Raw genomic sequence first — 24,982 nt, 5'->3', positions numbered from 1 at the left:
CTGGAATAGCTAGAGGGCATAAAAGTGGCACGCCTGGGACCCAGAGGATGTCTGGACTGGAGAAAGGACCGAAGGACTGACTTGCTGTTCCCTGCACTTGGCAAAGAGAGGCTGCACTAAAGACTGGACTGTACCTGCTGCACCTGGGCTAGAAAAGAGAGGACTGTGCCTGTGGTGCCCTGCTCGAGGTAAAGTTGTCCCAGGGCCTCAGACAGAAGATGTGAACACAGAGTCAGTTGGATGACTTCCGGTTATAGTTTCAGGGCCACAAAAGCTGAACACAGGGGGACCAGTCACTACTGGTGCCTGTGACTGGTCCCTCTGGAGTTAGTCGCGTAAAGTGGGTTCGACTACCAAAACACAACTTGATGAAGTTTTCTAAGCTACCACAGTAGTACCCAATGCTTGTTTGCATTCCAAGTCAAAAGCTGTGATTTACTTAAAAATGTACATCTTTGGACCCAACTGTGGATTTTTTCGTTTTGGTGTCTAAAAATAAGATCTATTTTTATAATTTGGTGATCGATTGCCTTTGTGTCTGGTATCTTTTTTGTTTTGGCACTTTTAAAATCTTTGCACCTGTTCCCTTCTTAAAGCCTGCCTGCCCAAAGCCACAGCTACCCAGGTTTGAGCTAAGGTTCTACAAAAGAGCCTGACTGGACTTAAGACAGGATGGTGAGTTTATTACAGAGTTAGGTAGCACAACCACACCATATAATAATCTACATTTCCTCACAGAATCCCACAGGACCACTAACTGGGTTTCTGTAGGGGTGGGGGACTGATCTGCATGGTGTCCAAGATAGGCCAGTAGCGGTCTCTGGAAGATGTGGGCTTGACCCCAGAAGGGCTGCAAGGTTGCAGTTTCGGGAATGGGGGGGTCTGATGTGAACATTAATGGGAACAACTGATGTATCCTCAAAATGGACAAAACTGTTTGGGAAACTGTCTAGCGGGTGTAGAAAGACCCAGAGAGCAAGCTAAGGCCTGATTCTTTGAATTGCTGCAAGGCTGGATCTGCTTTTTCAGCATAGAGGCACGGGCCATCAAACAGCACATCTATTAAGAATGCCTGGAAATCCCAGTAGACCCCACCGGGCATGGCACCGTAGCACCACACTTGTGCTAATAGCCTGACCCACAAAAATAGTCGTATCCAGGCCAGAATGGAATATAAATTCTGCCTCATCCCATCCATACTGAATAGTTTGCGATAAAAACGCCTGCAACTCCTCTAGAACTGCTGGTAAAACCTGACAAACCATGTCTCAAAGTAAGGGTGTAGCAGCCAAGAAGGCAGTTGGCATTCACTGAACATAATTAGAGGCAAGGAAACAGAAGAAAACATGCATTACAAACATTTCCATCTGTTTCGATTCAAGGTCAGGTTGGTGTCATCGGGAAATCTTTGGAGACACCTGAAACACCAAGCTTTCCGGTGTAGGATGCCAGGTGGGATAGTCAGGGTGTTCTAGAGCTGGTCTGTGGCGATGAGCGACCTGTCTATTGACTAGGGGTTAGAACATAGCTTTGACTTGTGCTCAAGAGCAGGATAGGCTCAGTAAGGACCTAGCCCGGCTGAAGGAGCTTTGTGAGGACATTAGTCTTAACATTTTAGCGTGCAACTACAGGTAAAGGAACTCTGCAGCTCATCTGATCACAGCTACAAAAGATGTACTCGCCTCTGTGGCAGGAACAGGGGGGAGAGACTAGAGAAGTGTTCAACTCAATAGTACACCTCTAAAAATCTACTCGCCTACTTGCTATGGCGAGTCAGATTTTATCAGGTCACGCTATTCATAGCACCTAATCCTTTGTTTTCGCCAGTGAACTTAAGCTGGTATAAACAGGTGTTATGTTTTTCTTGTTTTCCATGCTTACCTGCTTTCATTTTTCCTTCTCTCCCCCTATCCTTTCTTTCTTACTCATGGACAGATACAAACGACCACAAAGCAACCCAGCAAGACCAAGCACTCATCATGGGGTGGTGGAAGTAAGGACTGGGCTGGCTCTGCGCCGAGAGACAGTACAACTAGACACGCACAAAGGCACCTCACTAAAGAGCGATACTTACCCTGAAGAATGACACACACACTGCAAAGCCAACTTCTGGCAAACATCAAGGTAGTTTCTTTCAATGTCAAAGGCCTCAACCACCACGTCAAGAGAAGAAAAGTTATAGAGTACCTAACCAAGCTAAAGAGCGATGTGTGCGTGCTCCAAGAAACAAAGCTGTCTGCTGTAGACGCACAACGACTAAGGGCGAACTGGATAGAGCAATCCTTATGCTCGCCAGCAGTACACAAAAAGAGAGGAGTCATTACACTGATAAATAAAAAGGCCAAACTAGTCCTACATGAGACCTACGCTGATGAGGAAGGGAGAATCCTAATAACTAGCCTCAAGAGGGGGGAAGAGACGATCCACGTCGCCAATATTTATGGGCCCAACACAGATGACAATGCATTCTGGGGAGAGGTCGAGAGCAGACTAAGCAAGCTACCCCAAGATGACCTCCTAATTGTAGCAGGGGACCTCAACCAAGTGCTAGACCAGGCCACAGACAGGGACCCCCAAAGAACCAGACATTGCCCTCAGGGGGAGAATACCCTAAAGAATCTATGCGCCAAGCAACTTAGAGACCCCTGGAGACTTCAGAACCCAGACGCCAGGGACTATACCTTCTACTCCCACCCAAATAACTCCTATAGCAGGATTGATTACATCCTAATGTCACCCTCACACACACACCTTATTGGCCAAACAGAAATCGCCCCAAGGTCAATTTCAGACCACTCACATATCAGTCTAACACTTAGCGGGAGACATAACGAGCTCATTCCGGTATCTGGCAGCCAAGCTGTGGAATTCTCTGCCGGTACATATTCGTGGGATGGGGGACTTGCTTGCTTTTCGAAAAGCCATTAAAACCTTGCTTTTTCCCTCAGTATAGCCATGGGACGGGCTACAGCTGTGACGACCTTTTTGGGCAGTGTGTTATTCAGATTTGGCAGCGCCGGGACACCCCTTCGCTGGGGCAGCTGTGCGCTTTAGAAAACCTACTAACATAACATAAGCCGCAGGTGGAGATTCAACAGCAACATCCTCAAAAACACCGCCAACGCAGCCGAGATAGAAGAGACCATAAAAGACTACCTAGAGTTCAATGACAGCCAAGATACGGATAGAGGCACCCTCTGGGATGCCATGAAAGCCACAGTCAGGGGCAAAATACTCTCCATCAAATCCAGAATGAACAGCGAGAGAAATAAAAAAGTTCTTGACCTCGAGAAACAGATCAAAGAATTAGAAATGTGCCATATCTCCAACTTAACAGACAGGAATACACTCACAGTCCTAACGAAGACGCAACACGAACTCAACAAGATCTTAAGTGAGAGGGCGGGCACCTGGATAAACAAATACAAAGCAATAAACTTATGCTCAGCGAACAAAGCGGGGAAATCGCTGGCCTCATACCTTAAGAGCAAACAGAGGCAGCACACAATTGCAGCAATAACAGACTCCAAAAAGAAATCCCAAACGTCAAACAAAGAAATCCTCAAGGTCTTTAAAGAGTTTTACGAGGGCCTTTACAGGGAAGACAAAAGACTCAGAGCGGACGGGGGAGCCAGTCTCCTAGACAGGCTTACTCTGCCCACACTGACGAAGCCACAAAGGGCATCACTAGAACAGGACATAACGGGAGCAGAGATAGAAAAAGCGGTGGCGAGCCTCAAAGATAACAAAGCCCCGGGTCCGGACGGATATACAGCAGGATTCTATAAACACTTCCTCCCTCTAATCAAGCACACAATGGAAGAGGTCTTCTCGCACTGCATCCAAAAGGGGAAAATGACTAACTCAATGCCAGAGGCCAACATAATAGTCATCCCAAAAGAGGGCAAAGACCCACAGCACCCACAAAACTACCGGCCCATTTCCCTAATTAATGTTGATTGCAAGATATATGCAAAGGTCCTAGCAGCGAGGCTTAACACAGAGCTCCCAAACCTTATCCACAACTCTCAAGTGGGCTTCCTCAAAAACAGGATGTCCCACAGCAATACGAGACTCTTATGCCACTTAATAAACCACGCCTCCACTAGTAGCGACCCAGCAGTCATGATTGCACTTGATGCTGAGAAAGCCTTTGACAGAGTGTCGTGGCCCTTCCTCGACCGATGCATGCAAAAGTTCGGGCTGGGAGAGAACTATAGAAGGATGGTGATGGCGCTCTATAACGAACCAAAAGCCCGCGTGGTAATCAACGGGGGCGCCTCGGAGCCGCTCACCCCTGAAAGAGGTACAAGACAAGGCTGCCCACTCTCCCCAGCTCTCTTTCTACTCACCCTGGAACCACTACTCTCCATGATCAGGAACAACAAGGAAATAAAGGGAATGCCAATCCGAGGGGACACGGTCAAACTAGCTGCATATGCAGACAACATTCTCATTACAACAGAAAACCCGGGACCGTCGATAACCGTTCTAATGACCACCATTGAGGAATACGCACAGGTAGCGGGCTACAAACTTAACAGGGACAAGTCCGAATGCAAACCACTAAATGTTCACACAACTAGGGCAGTGCTAGGGAACTTCGGGAGGGACCTTAAAACAACACTTGACTACAACGAGAAATAATACTAAACAAGCTGAAAGAGAAATTAGACACGTGGTCTCCAAAATTCATTAGCTGGTGGGGTAGGGTGGAAACAATAAAAATTATGCTAACACCCATGGTTAACTACTTTCTTAGCATGCTCCCACTTGTAACCACAGAGGATTTCCACAGGCGACTAGACACTCTTATAAACAAATTCCTCTGGAGAGACAAGAAACCCAGAATACGCCTACAGAAACTAAGACTAGGTGTATGTATGTATGTATTGCGACTTATATAGCGCACGTATCACCCGAAGGCATCAAGGCGCTTGCTTAGGGAACCCTTCCTCGTATTCCCCTGTGAGATACCCCGGCAGGGTATCCACAAGGTGAAAGCCAGGCATCCCGCCGCGAGGGGCCGTAGTGGAGATTAAGCAAGCTATTGCCCAGAGTGGCAGAGTGTGACCCCGTGAGTCGAGTAGGCACCGGAGCGAGAATTGTCGAGTCCGTGGAATTTTGGAGCCCGAGACCCGCCGAGGCGGGGAATCGAACCCTGGTCCACGGCCGATCTCAGCTTCCGGGTCTGCCGCCTCTAACCACTGAGCCACGCTTCTCCACAGGTGGCCTCAACCTCACCAACTTCAAGACATTCCAAACGGCATGCCTGGCCAAACAAGGAATACACTGGCTCGCCCCAGAGCAAGTATATACGCCGGTATGGCTGTCACTAGAGAGGACAATCCTAAAAGGCCTTGACCCCTTAGCCCTACTCACAGCGAATAAACACCCCGAGGCCAACAACACCATACTCAAAAACACCAAGAACGCTCTCCTCAAAGTCGACAAAAGAATGGAGAGTAGCATCAAAAACACGAAATGGGAATCTATTTGGTTCAACTCTAAAATAAAATATATGGACCAGACACTTAACATGGACTCCTGGTATAAAGGAGGCATCTCCACCCCCAACCAGCTAGAAAGCCTTAACGCCCCTCTCACATTCGACACCTTAAAGCACGCACACAACTTACCAGACATTGAACTCTATAACTTCCTAAAAATAAAGGCGGCAATCACAAGAGGAGATCTGAACAAGGGGGTCCCCCCGATACTGCAATACACGACGAACCTAAACAAAGTCGGACACCAAACGTCACACCTATACAAACTCCTAAACCCAGCGACAACGCGACTTAACACCAAAACACTAGTATACTGGGGAACCCTACATACTAGACGGCTCAGCGAGAAGGAGAAGCCTCGCCTTTGGTCATCAGCGACCAAAAATAAAGTCACCCCAACCCTAGCACAAACTAAATACTGGCTCCTCCACAAAGCGTACTGGACCCCATCCCGCCTGGCGGCTAGCGAAATACGTGATAACGACTTATGCTGGAACTGCCTCAAACAAAAAGGAGATTTGGCGCACCTTATCTTCTACTGCCCCAAAGTCAAGTCCTTCTGGGGCAGAATAAGAGACTTCATAAACAGCATACTGGGACTCTCACTACAACTAGACTTCCAATGGCTAGCCACAGCCTTCATGGCCCCCGAAATCCAATCCAAGAACGATAGCGATTTGATTGACCTCCTGCTCACGGCGGCTGTTAAAACCATCCTAACGAACTGGAAAGATACAGGGAAGGCTTCCTTCAAAAGCTGGTTCAACTGGATCACCTTCTTACGGGGGGCGGACAACATAACCTCTAAATACGCACCCAACGCCACCACTAAAGGCGAGATATGGCTCTCCCTAGACAACTACCTGAGCACACACAAGCCACCTTAGGCAGACCACCGGGGCTCGGTACCCCCACACCCAACACCCGTACAGCGTAGACTGGTGTAGCCTGGGCGGCTAACCACCGCTCGAACCATCCTGTCCTCTTTTCCTCTCTACTCTCTCCTTTCCCACCTTTGTTTCCTTCCTCGAGGGCAAGGCACAAGACCACTTATGACATTGTACGCCAAGATCGTGATTACCTAGCGGCTCCTGTGCATGCCACAATTGTCTACGATGTGCCGAATGTAACCCCACCGTCGCACAATGACACCAATATTGCCCTCACTATACCTCTAATGCATACCTGTACTGTGTATATAAAACTCTTTAGCTAATAAAATCCTTTGAAATAAAAAAAAAAGAAATGTGATGCAAACAAAGATTTAAACAGGAGTAAAACAAATCATAACACTTTACTTGGTGATGTGCAAGTGACAAATAATTGCAGAAACTCAAATTCCGAACATTATACATTATATAGTTTTATCAGTAAATCCACAAGTCAGTGGGAAATGCTGTGGCTATTTCAATGGAAAATCTGATAGCAAAGAAGTGTGCTACAACTTCATGTTTCAGGTATGTATATAATAAAATTGATTGTTTTAAACATGATTTGAGAAACATTCCTGCACCTGCCCTGATGACAATGCGGTTAATGAACCAAGAGGCAAGTCCATGGTCATGTGTATCTTATATGTAGCTAGATTTATATTGAGCAAAGGTTTACTCTATTAAATCAAACTAAAGTGTTTTTGTACAGCAGACATGCTGAAACTGCATATTTAAAAGTGCTCTCATTTTTGAGAAAGAAGAAAATGGCAGCTCAGTGATTTAAAATATTAGCCCAAGATCATAAAATTTGAAACTAGTTTATGGGTCAAGGGCATTATAATTAGGTTGAGTAGATTATTTAAGTCACTAGACCTGCAGGTCTAGTAAAGTTTTTATAATTTTTCAAGGCCCGAATAGCATCCTGTAACTCTTCATACCAATTGTCCTCATTGCACTGCAGGACAGATTTGCCTCCCATCCTAGTGTTCGTTATCATGAGAATACAATCTAAAAAGTTGATGCAGGGCATGTGCAGGGCAGCCTGGTAAAGGGTACGTGTCAGAATCAGAATGACTTCCAATAAGCCTGGCACCAGTGGGTTTGGTACAAGGGGGAGGCAGAGATGCTTTGAGTCGAAGACCACAACAGGGTGCCCTTCCTCCAGCGATGTGGATGGAACCGGCACAGGGACTCGGGACAAGACCAAAGTGGTGCAGAACCAGAGGTGGGCTCAAGAGGAACAGATGGCACTGAGGGCAGACCTGCAGCCATGTAACGACTGCATTCGATTGAACATCTCTAACCTTTTAAGGTATGTCAAACCAAGTTTATTGAGCTGCGGTCTCGAATGCTACCCTTGGTATGGTGAATCGTTGCACAAAAAATGACAATCTTACTCAAAATTGAAAGTCACTACACTTACACATGACCTCAATGAGCACTTTCCTGCTCAGGAATAGACAGCACTGAAGGCAACCCTGTCTTGTCCCTCCTTGAATCTCCACGACTCTAGGGAGGCATTCTTTGCCCTCCTACCCTTACTAGGTAGCCCATCTTTAAAATCACATGCCATGACAGTTCACCCTAAGCATGTACACACAGAAAAAGGCTTTCAGTTATGTGGACCCGTGTGGTCCACATAACTGAAAGCCTTTTTGAATTCTAAAGGCAGAAAGAAACTGGTTCCTACCTCTCTTATTAAGCTACTTTTGTGAGGTGAAGGGCCTTTTTAGTTCGGTCACCTATGGTCTTTCCTTAACGGTTTTGGACAGCATGAATGCACAACAGAATAGGAACTTCTAGCCTCCTTCCCAACACCTTCATAAAATGTCACCTAGATGAAAAAGCAGATGTGGGCATGTTTAAGGAACTACAGAATCCTGTAAAGATCAGCCTAGCTTGTATAGTCGAATGCCTCTAAGTTCCATGAGGTAAGGAAGGTATTAATAGTTCCAGGATGAGGGGGGGGCGGTGTCGGATGGCAGGAGTTTGCATCAGACGAGCCCCATAACTATGAGAAGAATAGTAAATATGGCCAACAGAGTATGGCTGGGGAACTTAGACTCACATACTAGGGCAGTGTTTGGAAGGTATTTACACCACAAAACATTTCACCAGCTACCACTGCTCACTGCAACCGTATATTCCAATACTTTATAACCAACCACACTGCTTTGAACGTTTCAGAGTCATCCACTATTAAGCTACTCTAAAAGTATTTTTTCTGATCTAGTGACACAGAGAGTGAGACAGAAGGACTATTAATGCTGATGGAAGACGCAAAGCCAGCCTTTAAAACATCAGCATTATGTTTATACATTAATGATGGATAGGCAGGGTGAAATGTATTGTACACAGGAACAGTACTCCCATGATGAGGTGAATTATCTCAAACTAGAGCAGCTGGTCATGGATGCATTTGTAACTACTAATGGCTTTGGAGCTACAGTATAGATACAGGTAACTGAATTCCAACATCTTTCCACATTGGCAGCAGGAGGAAAGGAAACGTTAAAGCTTACATCGCCAGTGTTAATGGGTGTGTTCGCTAAACCAATGAAATCCTCAGATGATCTGCAATCAGAAACAACCACTCCTGCTACAATTGCTCCATTTCTAAGAATTACTTGTTCTAAGAAATTATGCTGCTTAGGCCAGGAGGTCAATGTAAGCTGCAGATCAGTGTTGTATTACGGGCCCTTTAGTTGTATTTTAATGGTTAACTAATTGAAGTATGTCGGGAACTGCCACACTCATCCTTTACTCGAGATCATGAGTCTTCCCGTTTTCAACTCGATACAATGTGACTAATTGATGACCGGCCAGATGGCACCCTTTGGTAGAACTAGTTGATTGATGACATTCTTATTGGTACACTGCACAGAGAAGTGGAGGTATATGTTCTCCACAATGAGTGAGGTATTATCCTCCCTTAGCTCTTTAGACACGTTGTTATATATAATGTTATAACGTTATATGATAATGTTAATAATGATAATACAACCCTCTGACATTCACATCATGAAACAAAATTAGTGCAATAACACACGGCCATGAAAGCACTTTACCTTGAAGCCGGCCTGCTTAAGAAAGTGTCTAAGTTTACTGGTAATTTCATTAAATCGCTCCTGCTGCCAATTCACCTACAAGTAAATAATGTAGGAGTAAATTAGAAGTATACATAGATCATGAAAACACAAATGAATTAAAACAGAGTAATCAAAATAAACCAAAATGCACAATTATTTTGACCAGCAACATCCTGCTGATTTCATTAGTTGTCTTATTGGATGCATAAACTGATGAGACGAATGCCACTATGAAGCACTATCAAATACATTTTTCATCGAAAAAAAAAAAACACTAATAGTGTAGCAAGCTTGAGGCACCATAATGTATGTAGAAAGATCATTATCTTTGTCACTTCTAACAAAATACTGGTTAAAAAAACCCAGATCATAGGTTTGCAGTGCAATTCGGAAATAAGTCATGCCAGGATAAGGTACCAGTATCGGCATTCAAGTTGTACTTGCCATTGGGTTTTTTAAAACCTTAACAAAAAAAACATTAAAAGATTCTGCACAACACATTTCTTTATATTTCATTAGAGATAGTTCAAGTTTATATTCAGCATACATGCAGATACCCATGTCCACGTTTAAGTTGCATCAAAGTAATCACCTAACGTGCACCTCGACCAATACTATTTTCCTTTACTTGCACTGCTACCACATATGCTATGCATAGCAATTTTACTTTTAACTTCCAAGTTCAAAATCCTCACATTTACAGAGCATGTTTAATGTTTATGTTATATTTTGCTTGTTACGTACATTTACTTTATTCTTCTATTATTTACTTTTATAAGCAGTCGTAGGCTGCAGAGTAGGCTTCGCAGACCCCCTTAGGTCTTAGGCAGCGGCGGCCACCAGAGTAGTACAGATGCTGTATTACACTAAGTGGCCCGTGGGCATAACTGGCGTTTACGCATGCTTTGCGCGCCCCAGTGGCACTTTGCAAATACAGATGGGGCCGCAGACGCTTGTGCGGCCCCTTCTGTAAAACCCAATGCGCTGGCGCACATACAGTGCCATCTGAAGGGGGCTTTCCCTCATTTGCATTGGGGCATACCCTATGCAAATGAGTGAATCCCTTTGCCTCTGTGCCCGCCACACCCAGACTGTGCATTACAACCGGGTGGAGAATATGCTAAGTGTCCATGGCTGTTTGGCCCGTCCAGTACATGAAGAGTCAAACTAGGTCTCAATTAGGAGGATCCAACAATGAAATGTCTTTCCAATAAAAGGGGGCATAAGCCAGGAGTTGTCACTCATGCCCTTAGCTCTTTGTGTTGCACCTAGAACCCTTTGTCCACAGAATCCACAATGAGACTTTCATACTGGAAGTAAACTGGGTATAGAGGAATTCAAACTATCCCTATTTGACGTTGATATCCTGATACGTCTGGCTAATCCTGTGAAGTCATTCGTTCAAGGAACCACAGAGATACTGTGAAACATCTGGATTCAAGCTGAACGTGCAGAAGTATGAGGTACTAGTCATTAATATTTTTAGGAAAGAAGGTGTGTCTTTGTACTAAACCAGCCTTCAAGTGAAGTTACTCCATTATCAAACAAGTATCAATAACCATTCCTTCACAAGGCATCTTCTCATCATTGTGGCACAGGATCCGGAGGAATTGTAAAGCTGACATAGCCATGTCTTAATGGGCCTGGTCCCAAGGGTCTAGAACCAGTAGCTTGTGAGCTACTGTAGCTCTCCAGCTACCTCTGAATAGCTCACTTGGGTGCAGCCCAGTTTATTAAATAAGAATGTTTTGCTTGGTTAAATTAATATACATATTTAAAAAACAGATTATACAACACAAATAATATTAGTAGCTCTCAATGTGTGTCATTATACATTAGTATCCCTCAGTACAGAAAAGACTGGAGACCCCAAATGCTTCGCAACAGATGAGATAATGGTCCTGCACAGAGTAGTAATCTTTCTAGGCTATTCCCATTCACAGTTCAATGGTTCATAATCCAACTGCAACACAATTGTGCGGACCTCAAAGGGGGGAGGGAGAAGAGCATGAGCAGAAGCCGGGTCACTTATGAGAAAGTAAAAAAACGGGGGATAGGCTTCTGTAGTTTCACCACTATGTATCAAGCTACCCATCTCAGATACCTCGTAGAGTGGTCAAAGGTGGAGACGGAGTTCCAATGGTGGTTAAAAGACAACACTTTGGCCAGGGTATACCTGGAGGTACCCTGGCTACCCTTAAGCACTGACCAATTATCACCTGATGTTTCCAAACATGCAGGCCGTTTTATTTGGTAGGAAAGCATTTGGTCACTTGTAAAACGCAGAGTGCAATGAAATTTGAAGGAGGGGCAAATCAACAAAGGGAAAATCCATCCCACGGGGACGACAAATTGATTTGTGTTTGCTGTCTTAGAGTGGGGGAGCATATAAAGTTATTTTTATCTTGAGCATTTGTGTTCTGCTTATAAAACCAATATAAATATATTGAAACATAAATTAGATATATGCATTGGTTCAAAAGGGATGACCTTCACCTACTCTGCATAATATTTAAATGCGCTGTGGAGGTGATACTCTTATCTCGTGAATTCTTTCAGCACAGCCAAATGTACTCAACTGAAAGTAGTGCACGCTAACTTAGTATCTAGCAAATACAGTGATGTAAAATCTTCTTCACAAATCATTAATCATAACTCAGGCAGTTTGAAATCCCAAACTAAAAGTACTTTTTAGTTTACTCAATAACATGTAGGTGTCATCAAAACAAAGAACATTTGAGAAGACTAATATGTAGTTTTAAAACTTGAAAAGCTTGTATTTTTAGACATGCTGAAAACAGGAAATTATAGAATTACAAGAGCAAGTTAGTTTAGCACTAAATTGATAAATAATAATCACTATCTCTAATGACGCTAGACATGCTAAAATTAATTTTTTTCTTGTTGAAATATGCAGTTCTGAAGATTTTCATAATTTTTTCACAATTTTGCCATGCCTAAGGAACACTTGTGCATTACACAAATACACATTTCTTGTCCATAGGTGGTCTGCAAAGATAAAGTGCCATTTTGGAACATTCTAAAATGTGAAACTTCTTTGACAGGTTTGAATGAGGAAATGTCTACTTTTTCAAATTACCTGATCCATTTTATTCACTGCAACTGCTAGTTGAGTCACGCCAAGAGAACGGACGAGCAATCCATGTTCTCGGGTCTGACCACCAGCCTCGAATCCTGCTTCAAACTCTCCTCTACTGGCATCCACCACCAGAATGGCCACATCAGCCTACAAAGAAAAGGTACAGGTTGAAACATCAGGAAAAAGAAAAGACAACGTATGCTTGCATGTCTTCTGCCATGAAGCTAAACTTTATTAGTCATCTTACAAGTCAGGTTTTGTAGTAGAAAATACAAACCATTATTCAAGTTAATCAAGTAAACCAAATTCACTTTCATGGTCTTTGAAGGAGTCTTTAAATACCAGCTATACATAATATGTTAATCGAAAACATAGAAAACCAACATATGCGTACTTTTATACACTACAAAAATATCTTTTAGTGCTTTAAAACGTGTGATTAAACACGACTGAGAGTCTAAAAAACACAAGAACAGCTTACTTGTATGAAAACAGTATGACCGTAGCTTGACATGTATATATGCTTTTTCCTTTTGTATGGTGTGGTAGAAACCTTGCCTTTTCTTTGACAATAATAGGAGGACAAGCTTACAACAACACTGGTAAGGTAAGAAAGTCTCTTAATCCTAGACGAACTTGTCAACCAAGCACAATGGCTGACTCATCAGTGAGCTCTGACTGCCAGCATCTATAATCTCAATTTGCTTCTATTGATGTGTGTAAAGTACTAGACTTTTGCTGCAGGCAACATATCTGCTGCATTTTGTGTGAAGGGAGAGCCCCCACCACCCATCAAAATTTGAAAGAGACATGAACATGGTTCTGAGCAAGGTTGTCTCGAGCCATAGCTGCTTCTGCGCCAGCTTGAGTTGGGCTGCTTTTTGATACTCTAGCACTGTAAGCGGACTGAAATTCACATGTTGCCAGCACTACACTAAACTGAAAACATAGGATTTCATGTGTCTCAGGTGAAGGCAGCAGAGGAGAATGCCTGAGCAGTGGGGCGATTGGTTGGAGCTTAATGATCAGCCATATTGATGTCAGTAAACGTGGTCATGGACAGACCCTCCATTGCTCCAAATTCACAAGATGACAAAAAAGAGGAAGATTGAGTGGACACCTCAAGAGTACTCAGGTGCTTGGAGAACTTGAGTAAGACTTGATGCTACAGGACATGACTCCACTCACAGGGAGCAAATAAAGAAGCTGGGAGGGTGTCCACCAAAAAAGGGTATCATAATACTCAGGAGCATGATCTCTATACATCCAACATGGCAGATAAGAACAAAGGGGTTATTTTATTGCACTGCTAGGAACAGGTCCAGACAGTCGGTGAACAGGTGGGTGGCTTTTCTAGGTCACCAGTCCCTTCTTGAGTTGATCCAACTCAAGCACAACACTTGATTAGTATAATGAATTAGGTCAGACCCTTGAGGGATGAGCTGGGCAAGTTGATCTGTATACTAGCAAAGAAGAATTTTTACTGTCTGCAAAATACTTTAAATGGAGGAGACAAATGTGTCTCTCTAGAGAGCTCTAACGAGTCACAAACATGCCCCTAGCAAAAATTCTGATCACAAGGATTACAGTTAATGAAGATACAAAAAGTTAGGTCAGATGGTATACATTAAATTAGATCCCAGGACATAAATAAAACCTGCGTTTCTGATTTTTATTCACAACAAAGCAATCAAACTAAACATATTGAGATCAAAGCAGGATGATCGATACCATACAATAAATAAATTAATAAAGACAACAGTACCAAGACACCAAGATAATCATCACATCTGATCTCACAATATCAGGCATACCACATTCATACCACAAACAGTAAACAGATTCTAAAAACAACACAAAGAAATTAACACCTTTGGAGATACCATTCTAGAATAAAAATAAAAGATCTCCTTATATACATATAGACCGCAATGAAGAATTCCCGACTGCAATGAAGAATTGTCATTTAAATAGTGGTCCAGTCACATCTTGGCTCACCTTTCCCGGGAAACTAATATTGAGAGAAAATTGAGCGAATCTGCTGCTATGGCGACACAAAATGTGATTTATTATATCTAAAGAAGAAATCATCTATTAGCTTCTCGTTAGCTTCACTTGGCCAGGATGGTGTTTTCCCTTACTTATCACAGTTACCTGATCCAGGTTTGAGAAAAGAAATCCTAAGGGTTCGAGTGGGATGTAATCCAATTTATTCATCCCACCCATACAAGACAGGGGTGCAAAATAATAGTGGTCTTTGTCCCTGCCCTCTGAAAGCCAAATGCACTATTACGCATATTCTTAAGGACTGCGCTTTTTATCTTGCAAATCGGATTAGGTTTTTAAGACCTCTGTTTTTTAAATATGATGCTCTTCATAGGAACAAGGCGGTGGAGTTACTGTCTGAGATGCGATATTTAGATGTGGCAGTTGGGATTGCTCGGTTCCTACGATCCGTTAAACAGAATTTTGAAAAATGAAATGTAATGGGGATGGGGTGGTGAGGAGGGGGGTTCATTTAAAGGTTTTAATTAATATGTATTTTTTTTTAGAATGTTTAATGGACAATTGTCTAAATAAACTTGTTTTTGAACCTGAACCTTATATACAGTTATTTTTAAAGTTGGAATAGTCTCAGTATCTTACATTTATATCAAAAGTAAACAACAATTGCTAACAGTAAGGCTGTTAAATCACAGTGGGGGTGATAGAATATCCAGAGGGGGTATATTTCTGAGTGACAATATGAATCGTAGCTACGTAGAGCGTCTTATACAATGTTTGTGTTTCAGGTGGTCTCCTCAGAGTGTGCAGATCCTGCCTGCGTATTTTTCCCTATAGGCCCTCTCTTTTTTGTCTTTCAGGTTGATCTGTATATTTGGCTCATTAGGATATAATTCTATGTCAAGCCCGGAGGCTCAGATTATGCTCACCTCTTATTTATTCTGCTCAGCAGCCTTAACAACATGTTTTAATCAAAGACTACAAATCCCATGAGTCTTTGTGAACTGTAAACAGATAAGTGCTTTCCTTAATGCTGCTTAATTGAGGCGGAGGGCTGTATTGTTTATTTAGTATATGCAGGCTGTTCTGATTACAGGTGTTTCCTTCTAGACGCTCGACTTAATTTACATGCCTAACGGCTTTTCCCGTGAGGCCTTGAAGCCTCCCTTCCTCTCACCATACTGCGGCGACTGGGAATTTGTTTCAGGCCCTGCGGTGCCCTCATTCTCCTGAGTCACTGAGTCATCTCTGCGGCAAAGGAGACTCTGGGAGGGGGTTTCCCGAAGCCACACTCTGTGGCTGGGAGTTCGCGTCTAACTGGCAACGGGGCATTGGCTTGGGCAGGAATATCAGCTCGTCTCCCAGCAACCAGACGTGCACTGCTTTCGAGGCCCAGTAGTGGGCGTGGAGGGCGCACGTCTCTCAGAGGAGACGAGCCCCTCCCTCACACATTCCTTGTATTCCTCGGGGTGGCACTAACAGGCTTTCCCTTCTGAGGTGACGAAGGGCCTATTACTGTTCTGAGCGTGCCGGAGGCAGCGAGGAAGGGTTTTCCAATGTTTCCCGTGATCAATTGCTTTCCTATGTTCAAGTGCTACAGTCAAGCAGCACGACTGTGGAGCGTCTACTGTGCACGGGCAGTGTATTTGGAGAACGATTAGAGCATATTTACCAATCTAGGCTGGGGGAAATCGTATTTGGACTGTTTGGGACTATGGGAACATGCCAGGTAAATTTGATGCATTTTGGGAGTCTGAGGAAGGAGGTGCACTCATGGCTTCCCATCCATGAGGAATTACTAGATTCCATTGATACATCTTTAGAAAGGGCGGGTCTCTTCGGATCTGGAACCCCTGAGTAAGAGCATAATTGAGTTGACTGGGAGGCGCAGTGTAGTACCCCCAACTGGGGAAGGGTGGAGGCTAGACCCACCTACTGGCACTACGGGGCCCCCCCCAACGGCAAAATCAAAGCCTAGCCCAATACCACAGTGACCACTCTGGCATACAATGCCTTTTAGAGACTGCGCCAGGACTTTCTAAAAGGCGACTAGACAGAATGGCACAGACTAAATCCCCACCCGGGTGTTACTCCGAGGACAATTCTTGCCGCCGGCAAGGGGTGGGTGATAATTCTGGGGACAACGTGGATGATCCCGATGAGGATTCGGGCAACAAACCGGGCCAGAGCAGAACCTGTCAACCAGAGAGTGGTGTCAAAAAACCCAGGCTGGATGATTTCAATGACCAAGAATCCTCTGTCTTACCGGGCATGCCGCAAGACATCTATCATCCCGATCCTTGGACTGGGTTTCCGCACCAAATGTAGCACAGTATGTGGCCAGCTGCTTTAGGAAACCCATCGACCTTGAAAGCAGATTGTTTCAGGTCATCGGTGGCAAGTACACCAGACATTGATGCACGAATGGCCAACTTTATGACCAAATTTGTTAAAGATCCTAAAAGGGTTTAGATCGTTCCTGGTGGCCCTGCCAGGATAAGGTTCTAGATGTCCTGGGCCTACTAACGAAAATATAGGAAATGGCCAGGGATGCCGGGGAGTCAGGCCATATCATTGAGCCCACAATTTTATCGGGATGGGCCCAAAGGGCCCGGTGTTTCTTCGGTAATGCGAACTGTGCATTATCAATGGAGCACCGACGCTCTTTGCTGATCAAAATAGAGCTAAGGCTAGGCGAACTAGCCAGCACTGAAGCCGGCCTGGACACCAGTGGGGGGGGGGGGTCTCTTCGGAGAGCCTTCTTTTAAGGAGTTGTCTCGTTTTGTTAATACTTTTTTCCTACTTGGACAAGGCCCAACAGTCCTCCAAGGAAGTTTTTAGCCATTAAATTGTTGGAGGGGCCGGAAAAGGTAGGGGGCGCTCCTCCGGCCACTAATTCAACTGAAACCCCCATAAGCTCCAAACGAGACAATCACTACAGATGCAAGACCACAAGAAATTCTGAGGGTTCTACCCCTCGAGAGATTGCAACAGAGGATGTGGCGGCAAAGGCAGTGTCCGCTGAGCCAGCAATGCACCAGGTGGAACCACCAATAATAAATATCCCTTTTTCCCTACTAGGGGTGGCGGCAGATTGCAATGATTCAGCCATCAATGGACCTCCATTACAGGGAACACATGAGTACTTCAAACCGTGAAGGGCTTTCATACAGAATTCCACGGTACACCTCATCAGCACTTCAGGTCCCATCATTTAGTCTTCTCTCGAGAAGGAGCTCAGGTGGTAAACAGATAAGTCATAGACATTCTGGAGAAAGGGGCCATTACTCGTACAGTTCTTCATCCCAGGGGATTGCTGTGCAATATCTTCCTAGTCGAGAAAAAGGGCAAAGCTTTCAGGCCGGTCATAAATCTTTGGGATTTCAATCGTTGGCTGGTATACCGTCATTTCAAAATGGAGGGTATTCACCTTCTACGAGAAGTCTTCCTACCCAAAGACTGGCTAGTACGACTAGACCTGTAGGATGCCTACCTCACCATCCCGATCTTCCCTCCCTACAGGAGGTTTCTACAATTCCAGGGGGGTGGACAGGTGTACAAGTTCACTTGCCTGCCATTCGGGATGTCCTCAGCGCCTTGGTGCTTCACCAAGGTGCTGAGACCAGTGATGAAATGGCTACAAGCATGGGGTGCGACTCATGGTCTACCTGGATGACATCCTTTGGATGCACAAGGAGGCAGAAAGGTTACTCGTGCAAAACTGGATGACTGGGTCCTTGCTACAGGACCTGGGCTTCATATAAAACTAGCAAGTCAGACTTCGTACTGGTGCAACAGATTACATTTCTAGGGTTCAAGGTCGACACGGCACGCTAGTGCCCTAGATTATCCCAAAAGAAGATGTTCTTGATTCGCCTGAAGTTGAGCGGAACCTTGACGAGGGACAGGGTTTCACTTCGCCATCTGGCCCAGATTGTGGTCCTTCTTTCAGAATCAACCTAGGGAATCTTTCCAGGTCCATTGCCTTATCAGGCCCTTCAACGACTGAAAGTGCACCACCTGCGGAAGGGCATGACATATACTCAGGAGGTTTCTCTCTTCCCAAAGCCTCAATCAGAGCTCCGCTGGTGGCTCGTGCATATGCAGGCCTGGAACGGCAGAGCCATCTTCAGTTTAGCCCCAAAACTGGTGATAGAGTCAGACGTCAGTCATCAGGATTGGGAAGCGTGCTGGGGGGATACTATTACAGGCAGACAGTGGTCAGAACAGGAAGAGTCTCTACACATCAACTGCCTGTAACTCCATGCCAGATCCTTTGCAGTGAGGAGCCTGGCAGCCAACAAGGTCTCATGCGTCATCTTGTTGAAGAAGGACAACCTTTCGGCAGTGTGATACATCAACTGTATGGGGGAGACGAAGTCCAAGGTGCTGGCGGATTTGTCCAGAGATTTCTGGCAATACTCCCTGGATCACAAATTGCCTGTAACAGCAATATGTCTGCCAGGGAAGTTCAACCAGACAGCAGACTGGCAATCCAAACACCTTAAGGATTATAGCACCTGGAAGCTGGACCCCTATCTCTTTCAGAGCTTGATGAGTCGATAGGGTCAGAGTCAAGTAAACCTTTTCGTGTCCTGCCTCAACCACCAGTTTCCCCGATTATTATTCAGCTGGTGTGCGCATACCCTTGCGGAAACAACAAATACCTTCCTGCAGAATAGGTGTCAATTTCGGGGTTATGCCTTTCCCCCATTCTTCGCAGCTTTGCTCAGGAGACAGAAGGTGGAGGTGGACTTGGTGACACCAGTTTGAAGATTGCAAGTTTGGTATCCAGTTCTTCTAGAACTTTCTATAGATTCTTCAATCCAACATCCCCTGACTCCTTGTCTTCTGACGGATTCACATGGCAACTTGCATCCACTAGTGCCGGAGGTGTCACTCTGACTCATGAGTTGGATGATTACAGGGGATGTTGGGAAGTACTGGGCCTTTCACTGGGGGCTGCCTCCCTCATCATAAGAGCCTAGGCATGTTCTACAGTCAAGAGGTATAGCTCCGGGAGGAAACAGTGGTCACATTGGTGTGTAAGACCGGTTTGGATCCGGTGGGGGCGTATATAATGCACATCATCAACTTCTTGTCCAAACTGATGGACAGAGGTCTAACCTTCCGCACTATCAATGCAAGCTTATTGGCAATCTCTGCGGGTCACGTCCCTATACACGGCTTTCCGGTCGGGCATCCCGATGGTTTGCAGACTCCTGAGGGGCATTAGGTTGCTTTTTCCACTGGAACCTAGGTACACTTCTTTATGGGATGTCAATTCGGTGCTTCAGTTACTGCAATCCTGGCAGGATACCGTATACATTTCCCGTAAGGGATTAACAGGTAAATTGGCGATGCTGCTTTGTCTCATCTCCTGTAAACAAGTTTCTGATACCCGTGCCTTGGACATTTCAGCACCCATCTTCACCACGAGGGGGTGTCATTCACTATTGCTAGACGCACCATATCCAATACTAGGATTGTTCACTACCCCGCTTTTCAGAGGTCACCCAAAGCTGCAAGTGGTGTGTTGCCTGAGAGCATACAAGTCTATGACTGAGGAGTATAACCCACCTGGGACAGCAAAATTGTTTATTTCACTTAAGAAGCCGTTCAAGCAAGTCTCTGCTGCGACTATTGCCCGTTGAGTTAGTCGGACACTGCAAGAAGCAGGCATTAATATCGCTTTATTCGGAGCACACTCCACAAGGGAGGCCATGGCCTCTAAGGCCTTCTCTCTACGGAGCTGTCTAGAGGACATGCTCAGAGCCGCTGATTGTTCCTCGGATTCCATTTTTAAAACATTTTATTTCAAACCAATCACTGGCATCACTTCACTGGTGGTCAACCATCTTTAAACTAGCATAATCTGAGCCTCTGGTCCTGACATAGAACATAACGTTTCCTAGCTATCGTGAAGGAAAGTTTCAATTATATTAAGGATACGGAAACTAGGATTATCCCTCCCAGTCGCATCATCAACTGTTACCCTCCTGGAACCACTAAGATCGTCCGTGTTGGATAAGTATACGGGGATTGAGGACAAGGTTACAATTCAGCATTTTTTAAGTGATGTTGTTTAGTTACATGTCTACTGTTTCTGATCAGACAACTGTTGCATTATTAAAGTTTGGGATAGTTAATTCTACTGCCAAGAATTGTTGCATATTTAAGGTACCGTTTCATACAGGAACTTAAGGGTATCTTAATCTTGTACAGGATCGTATCAGAAGCAAGACTATTGATTGGAAAGTGTGATTCAGGATGTTTGCTCGAAGGAGGAGGAAGTACTATTCCTTGATATTGCTCATATGGGACTGACTGGTTGTTCTGCTTACTGTGTGCAAACAATAATGGGATTTGTAGTCTTTGATTAAAAAAACAGGTTGTTGTTAAGGCTGCTAAGTGAAATAAATGAAAGAGAACAGCATAATCCTCTCCTCCGCATCCTTAACTTTACTTCAGAATAGCTAGGAAATGTTATATTCATAGCAATATCTGCCAAAATATCTGCAGTGTATAGGCAAAATGTAAACAAAGGGGTAAAACATTGTGCTTTGGAGGTGCAGCTGGAGAAAAATTATAACCCATTTAATAACCAGGAGCAACAGCCCACATGGAAGGCACATATTCAAAATAAGTCATTGGAGGAAGTGGACCCCCCCCCCCCCCTCCTTCGATCTTGATGTAGAGCAATATCACTTATAAATGACCAGAAGTGGCCAATTAACACGCTTGGAAACAGGACCCGAAAGGACAATGATGATTTGACTTTTACCTGAAGAACGGGCAAGCTCCAACTAGACTGCTCTCAATTGCTTTTTACCCCCGACTACTGTTACAAAGACTGATGCATTTAATGACAGAAGGAAAGAATTCACGACAAAGGGAACTCATAAGTATCATTATTCTACTGTGCGATAACTCAGACGGGTATTCCAGTGCTAGTGCAGGATGGCTTCAGTCTGCTCTCAGAAAAGGAGAGTTGTAAGGCCTTTATGAAAAGTAGCAGCTGTACACTGAGCTCCAGAAATGCATTCTACAAAGGAAACACTTGTCACCCAGCTGTGACCAGACAATTCTTTCACCTCAAAAGGGTGAACAAGTCTAGACTTGTGTGATAGCCTAGTGCATTATTGGTTTTGCAGTCTTGTTTTTCTTCCACTGAACTAATCTAACATATATGAAATCAATGGCATGTAGGTGAAAAGTTCAGGACAAGAGACAGTGTCCGTAATGACCTAAAGTGAGGGGGTCAACCTACTGCCGATCATAAAGGCCACCTGCACGACAGGTCCGTAGTCTGTTTTTCTCATATTCCGTGGTTTGAGCATATAACGTGTTATGATCAAAGGTTAAAAAATGAAATGTTGCCATAGAAATGCATGGTTTTTAACAGGATATACATCTCTCAAAAAGAGCCCATATTATAATTGCATAGGCTGCAGAATTTCTCAAGACATGGTGCATGTGAAAATTTTCGTTATTGGCGCTGTCCAGCAATTTTTGACCCCATGACGGTGCTAGCTATTGTAGCCCACTGTTGTTAACAATAGCTACGATTAATCATAAAGAATACTTAGTTTAAGATCTGCTTTTTCAAAATGGTTATATTATGTAACATAAAATCACCCTCCTCAAGGACATTTGAATAGCTAAGCTGCTAAATTAACTAAATGGGTTAATATACCTACTGCTGAAACTCAGTGGGATGTACATCATCTTTATAGTGGCAGTCTCTCTTGGTCCAAAGGTTTTTTCCTGCTATCAGCTTGTTGTGTGCACATACATACATACATAGGGTCAGAAACTGCTTCAATAGGTTTTAGGTACTAGTATGCCTGTACTGCATTAGCATGCATACGTCCTATCTGACATTATCTTCCTTGCCTGTATCCACACACATCACAGATTTTTTTATTTGATAGAGAATCGACTTGGATGACATGTCAGCGGCAAGACACTGAAAAATGGGAGAGAGCTTATAAAGAAAAAGTAGCCTAATAACTATTAAGGCAGGTTTATCCTCGTTTTACAGCCTAGCGCTGTCCCATTTTTAATCATGAGTAGATGCCACAGAAGCGGAGAAAGCGAAAAGGAGGAATTTATAAGATTAGGCCCAGGTGAACATTTCCACAGAAGTGCTCCTAGTCAAATGTTATTGGTCAGGGAGAAAGCCTCTAGAGCTTAGGGTTGGTAGGATGAATATAGAGTAACCAGCATAACTATCCAGCACATCTCTGAATGACACTGATGCCACCTTAGCTCAGGTAGAATGTGCTTCATACCAGAAGGAAGTTGGCCTGAACAAGAGAAGAAATATGTTCATTCTATGTAAAGTCAAAATGTGTTCTCCATGTCAAAGTTATGGAGGGTTTAACAAACCAAGGCGGCATTGGGATGTGAAAGGTCTAATGAACAATGTCTTTGCATGAGTGGTACTCTAACAGAACTTTTGTAAAAATGACTTTAAGCTCATTTACCATATTGACTGAGATTCTGGCCACATAAAAGGCTGTGTTCAGTGCGCACAGTCTCAATTCTCTTATAAGGGATGTGCATAATACTGGAAGGATTAGATTATTGTTCGAGGAGTCTTTAGGTTCAGACCTCTTGATGATTTATTGGCCATGGGGTAAGGATACCTAGGCTGGTTCCACTAGGTATTTACCTGCAAACCCAATTTCAGTACCTTTACAGAGCCAATATCCACTGGCAAAACTGGGTTCGGCTGGGAGATTTCCTGGCAGATGCATGGACCTCTAGGTTCTCGGAGGAGAGGCCCGGGTATTAAAAGGCAAGTCCAGAGAATGAAAGTGCTCAAACTGAGCAACATTAACAAGTAGGGCAACACTTTCCCATCTTTAAGGGACAAAACAGTCTCTCCTTTGGGTGACAATCATGAGTCCACTGCAGAAGATGGGAGTAAGAGACAGAAGCAATCCTGGCAAAGGGGATGCCAGGTTCACCGGATAAGTGTATATCTGAGCTCACCTTGATCTTGGGGGAGATCAGAGTGGTTGTAAGGGAAGTATACATAAAAAACGCCAGCAGTTCACCATCAAGCGGCCCCTTAGGGAACTGAGTCCTCTGCCCAAATAAGAAGCAAGCTGTTTGCACTTGGTATTGAAGTGAGCTGCAAAAGTGTCTATGGGAGGTCGACCAAAGGTCTCAAAGATGAGCTTGAGGTCTTCCCTGGAGAATTTAAAGATGAGCTTGAGGACTTCCCTGGAGGATGTGCCACTGGTGGGATGAGTAAGGAAAAATATCTGAAGATGGAGCCGATGTGCATGAGCAATACTGCCTAAGGGAGTAGTCCCTACAGCTCATGACTCGAAAGGCATTCATCGATCAAAAACAAGTTATACATATCAGAGCCCAATAATAGATGGCAGAAGTATGCATAGCATGCACATCAACAGCTACCCGTCACGAAGAGAAGATTATTTAGACTGCAGAACCAAGCAACTTGGAAGACTAGCAAGAACATGCCTTGCAGCAGTCTACTTTTGCACAGATACCGTCAGCTTGCAGATTTGTAGGAAAAGGGTACTCCCCCCTTGTTTTCAGAAGTATATGATGGTTGTGGACCATCACCACACCGGTTATTACGACTTGCATTCAAGGTTTTCAATGGCATAAAAATTGCTTTCAGTGCCAACACATTTATGCACAGGGGCATCTTTAATTTATCTCACATAGCACTGATGGAGAGTTCACCAAAAGGTGCTCATGAAATATACTCCAAAGAGCTGGGGACAAGAACACAGCTCACAGAAGGGGTACCCACCGTGAGTTTATGAGAATGCTACCACCATTCCAAGGTAGCTCCTTGGATGGGTACACTGAGACACATTTAGACTGTTCTTCTTACATTTGGTACTAGTGCTCCACTGGTTGATGTAAATGCAGTGCTGGTTTTCTACTATACAAGTAAGCATTGTCTAATATAAGAGGTTTTCTTGAATAGAACACCATAGCCGATGCAGCGGTATTTGGCATGTGTTCCTTTGTCCCTGCATAGTGTTTGCCAACAGGCTTGTAATTCAGTGCGTCCTCATGGTGACCCATCAACTTGCCTTTAGATTGAAATGTCGATCGGTGCACTTCGACTATGGAGACATTATGCAAATTTGGATTCATTTTCATTTCACAATTTTTGGTAACTATTAATTTTGTTGTCCAGCGATTATCTGAATTTCCCATACATATAAAGATTTCACTTTCAGCACTTTCTCTATGATCACCAAGAGATTGTGAGCACTTTTACGTCTGTTTTTGTTATTTTGATTATACATTTCTGCCCTTAATGAATGAATCCTTGTGCAGCTTCCAAATATG

The 24,982-nt window shown here is 44.1% G+C and overlaps 1 protein-coding gene across 2 annotated transcripts in view; it reads right to left on the bottom strand.

The window, feature by feature from the left end:
• HBS1L (HBS1 like translational GTPase) overlaps positions 1-24,982 on the bottom strand; it is a 520,713-nt gene that overhangs the window by 77,168 nt on the left and 418,563 nt on the right. For both annotated transcript variants that reach the window (XM_078649243.1, XM_078649244.1), the window contains exons 8-9: positions 12,632-12,778; positions 9,511-9,585 (exon numbers count right to left, since the gene is read on the bottom strand). In XM_078649243.1, coding sequence (XP_078505369.1) covers positions 9,511-9,585; positions 12,632-12,778 — 222 coding nt within the window. The remainder of the gene's footprint in view (positions 1-9,510; positions 9,586-12,631; positions 12,779-24,982) is intronic.

This window comes from Lissotriton helveticus, chromosome 6, assembly GCF_964261635.1.
Source record: "Lissotriton helveticus chromosome 6, aLisHel1.1, whole genome shotgun sequence".
NCBI lineage: Eukaryota > Metazoa > Chordata > Amphibia > Caudata > Salamandridae > Lissotriton > Lissotriton helveticus.
Note: the sequence above shows the minus strand (reverse complement) of the source record. Positions and strands in the feature narration are given on the sequence as shown.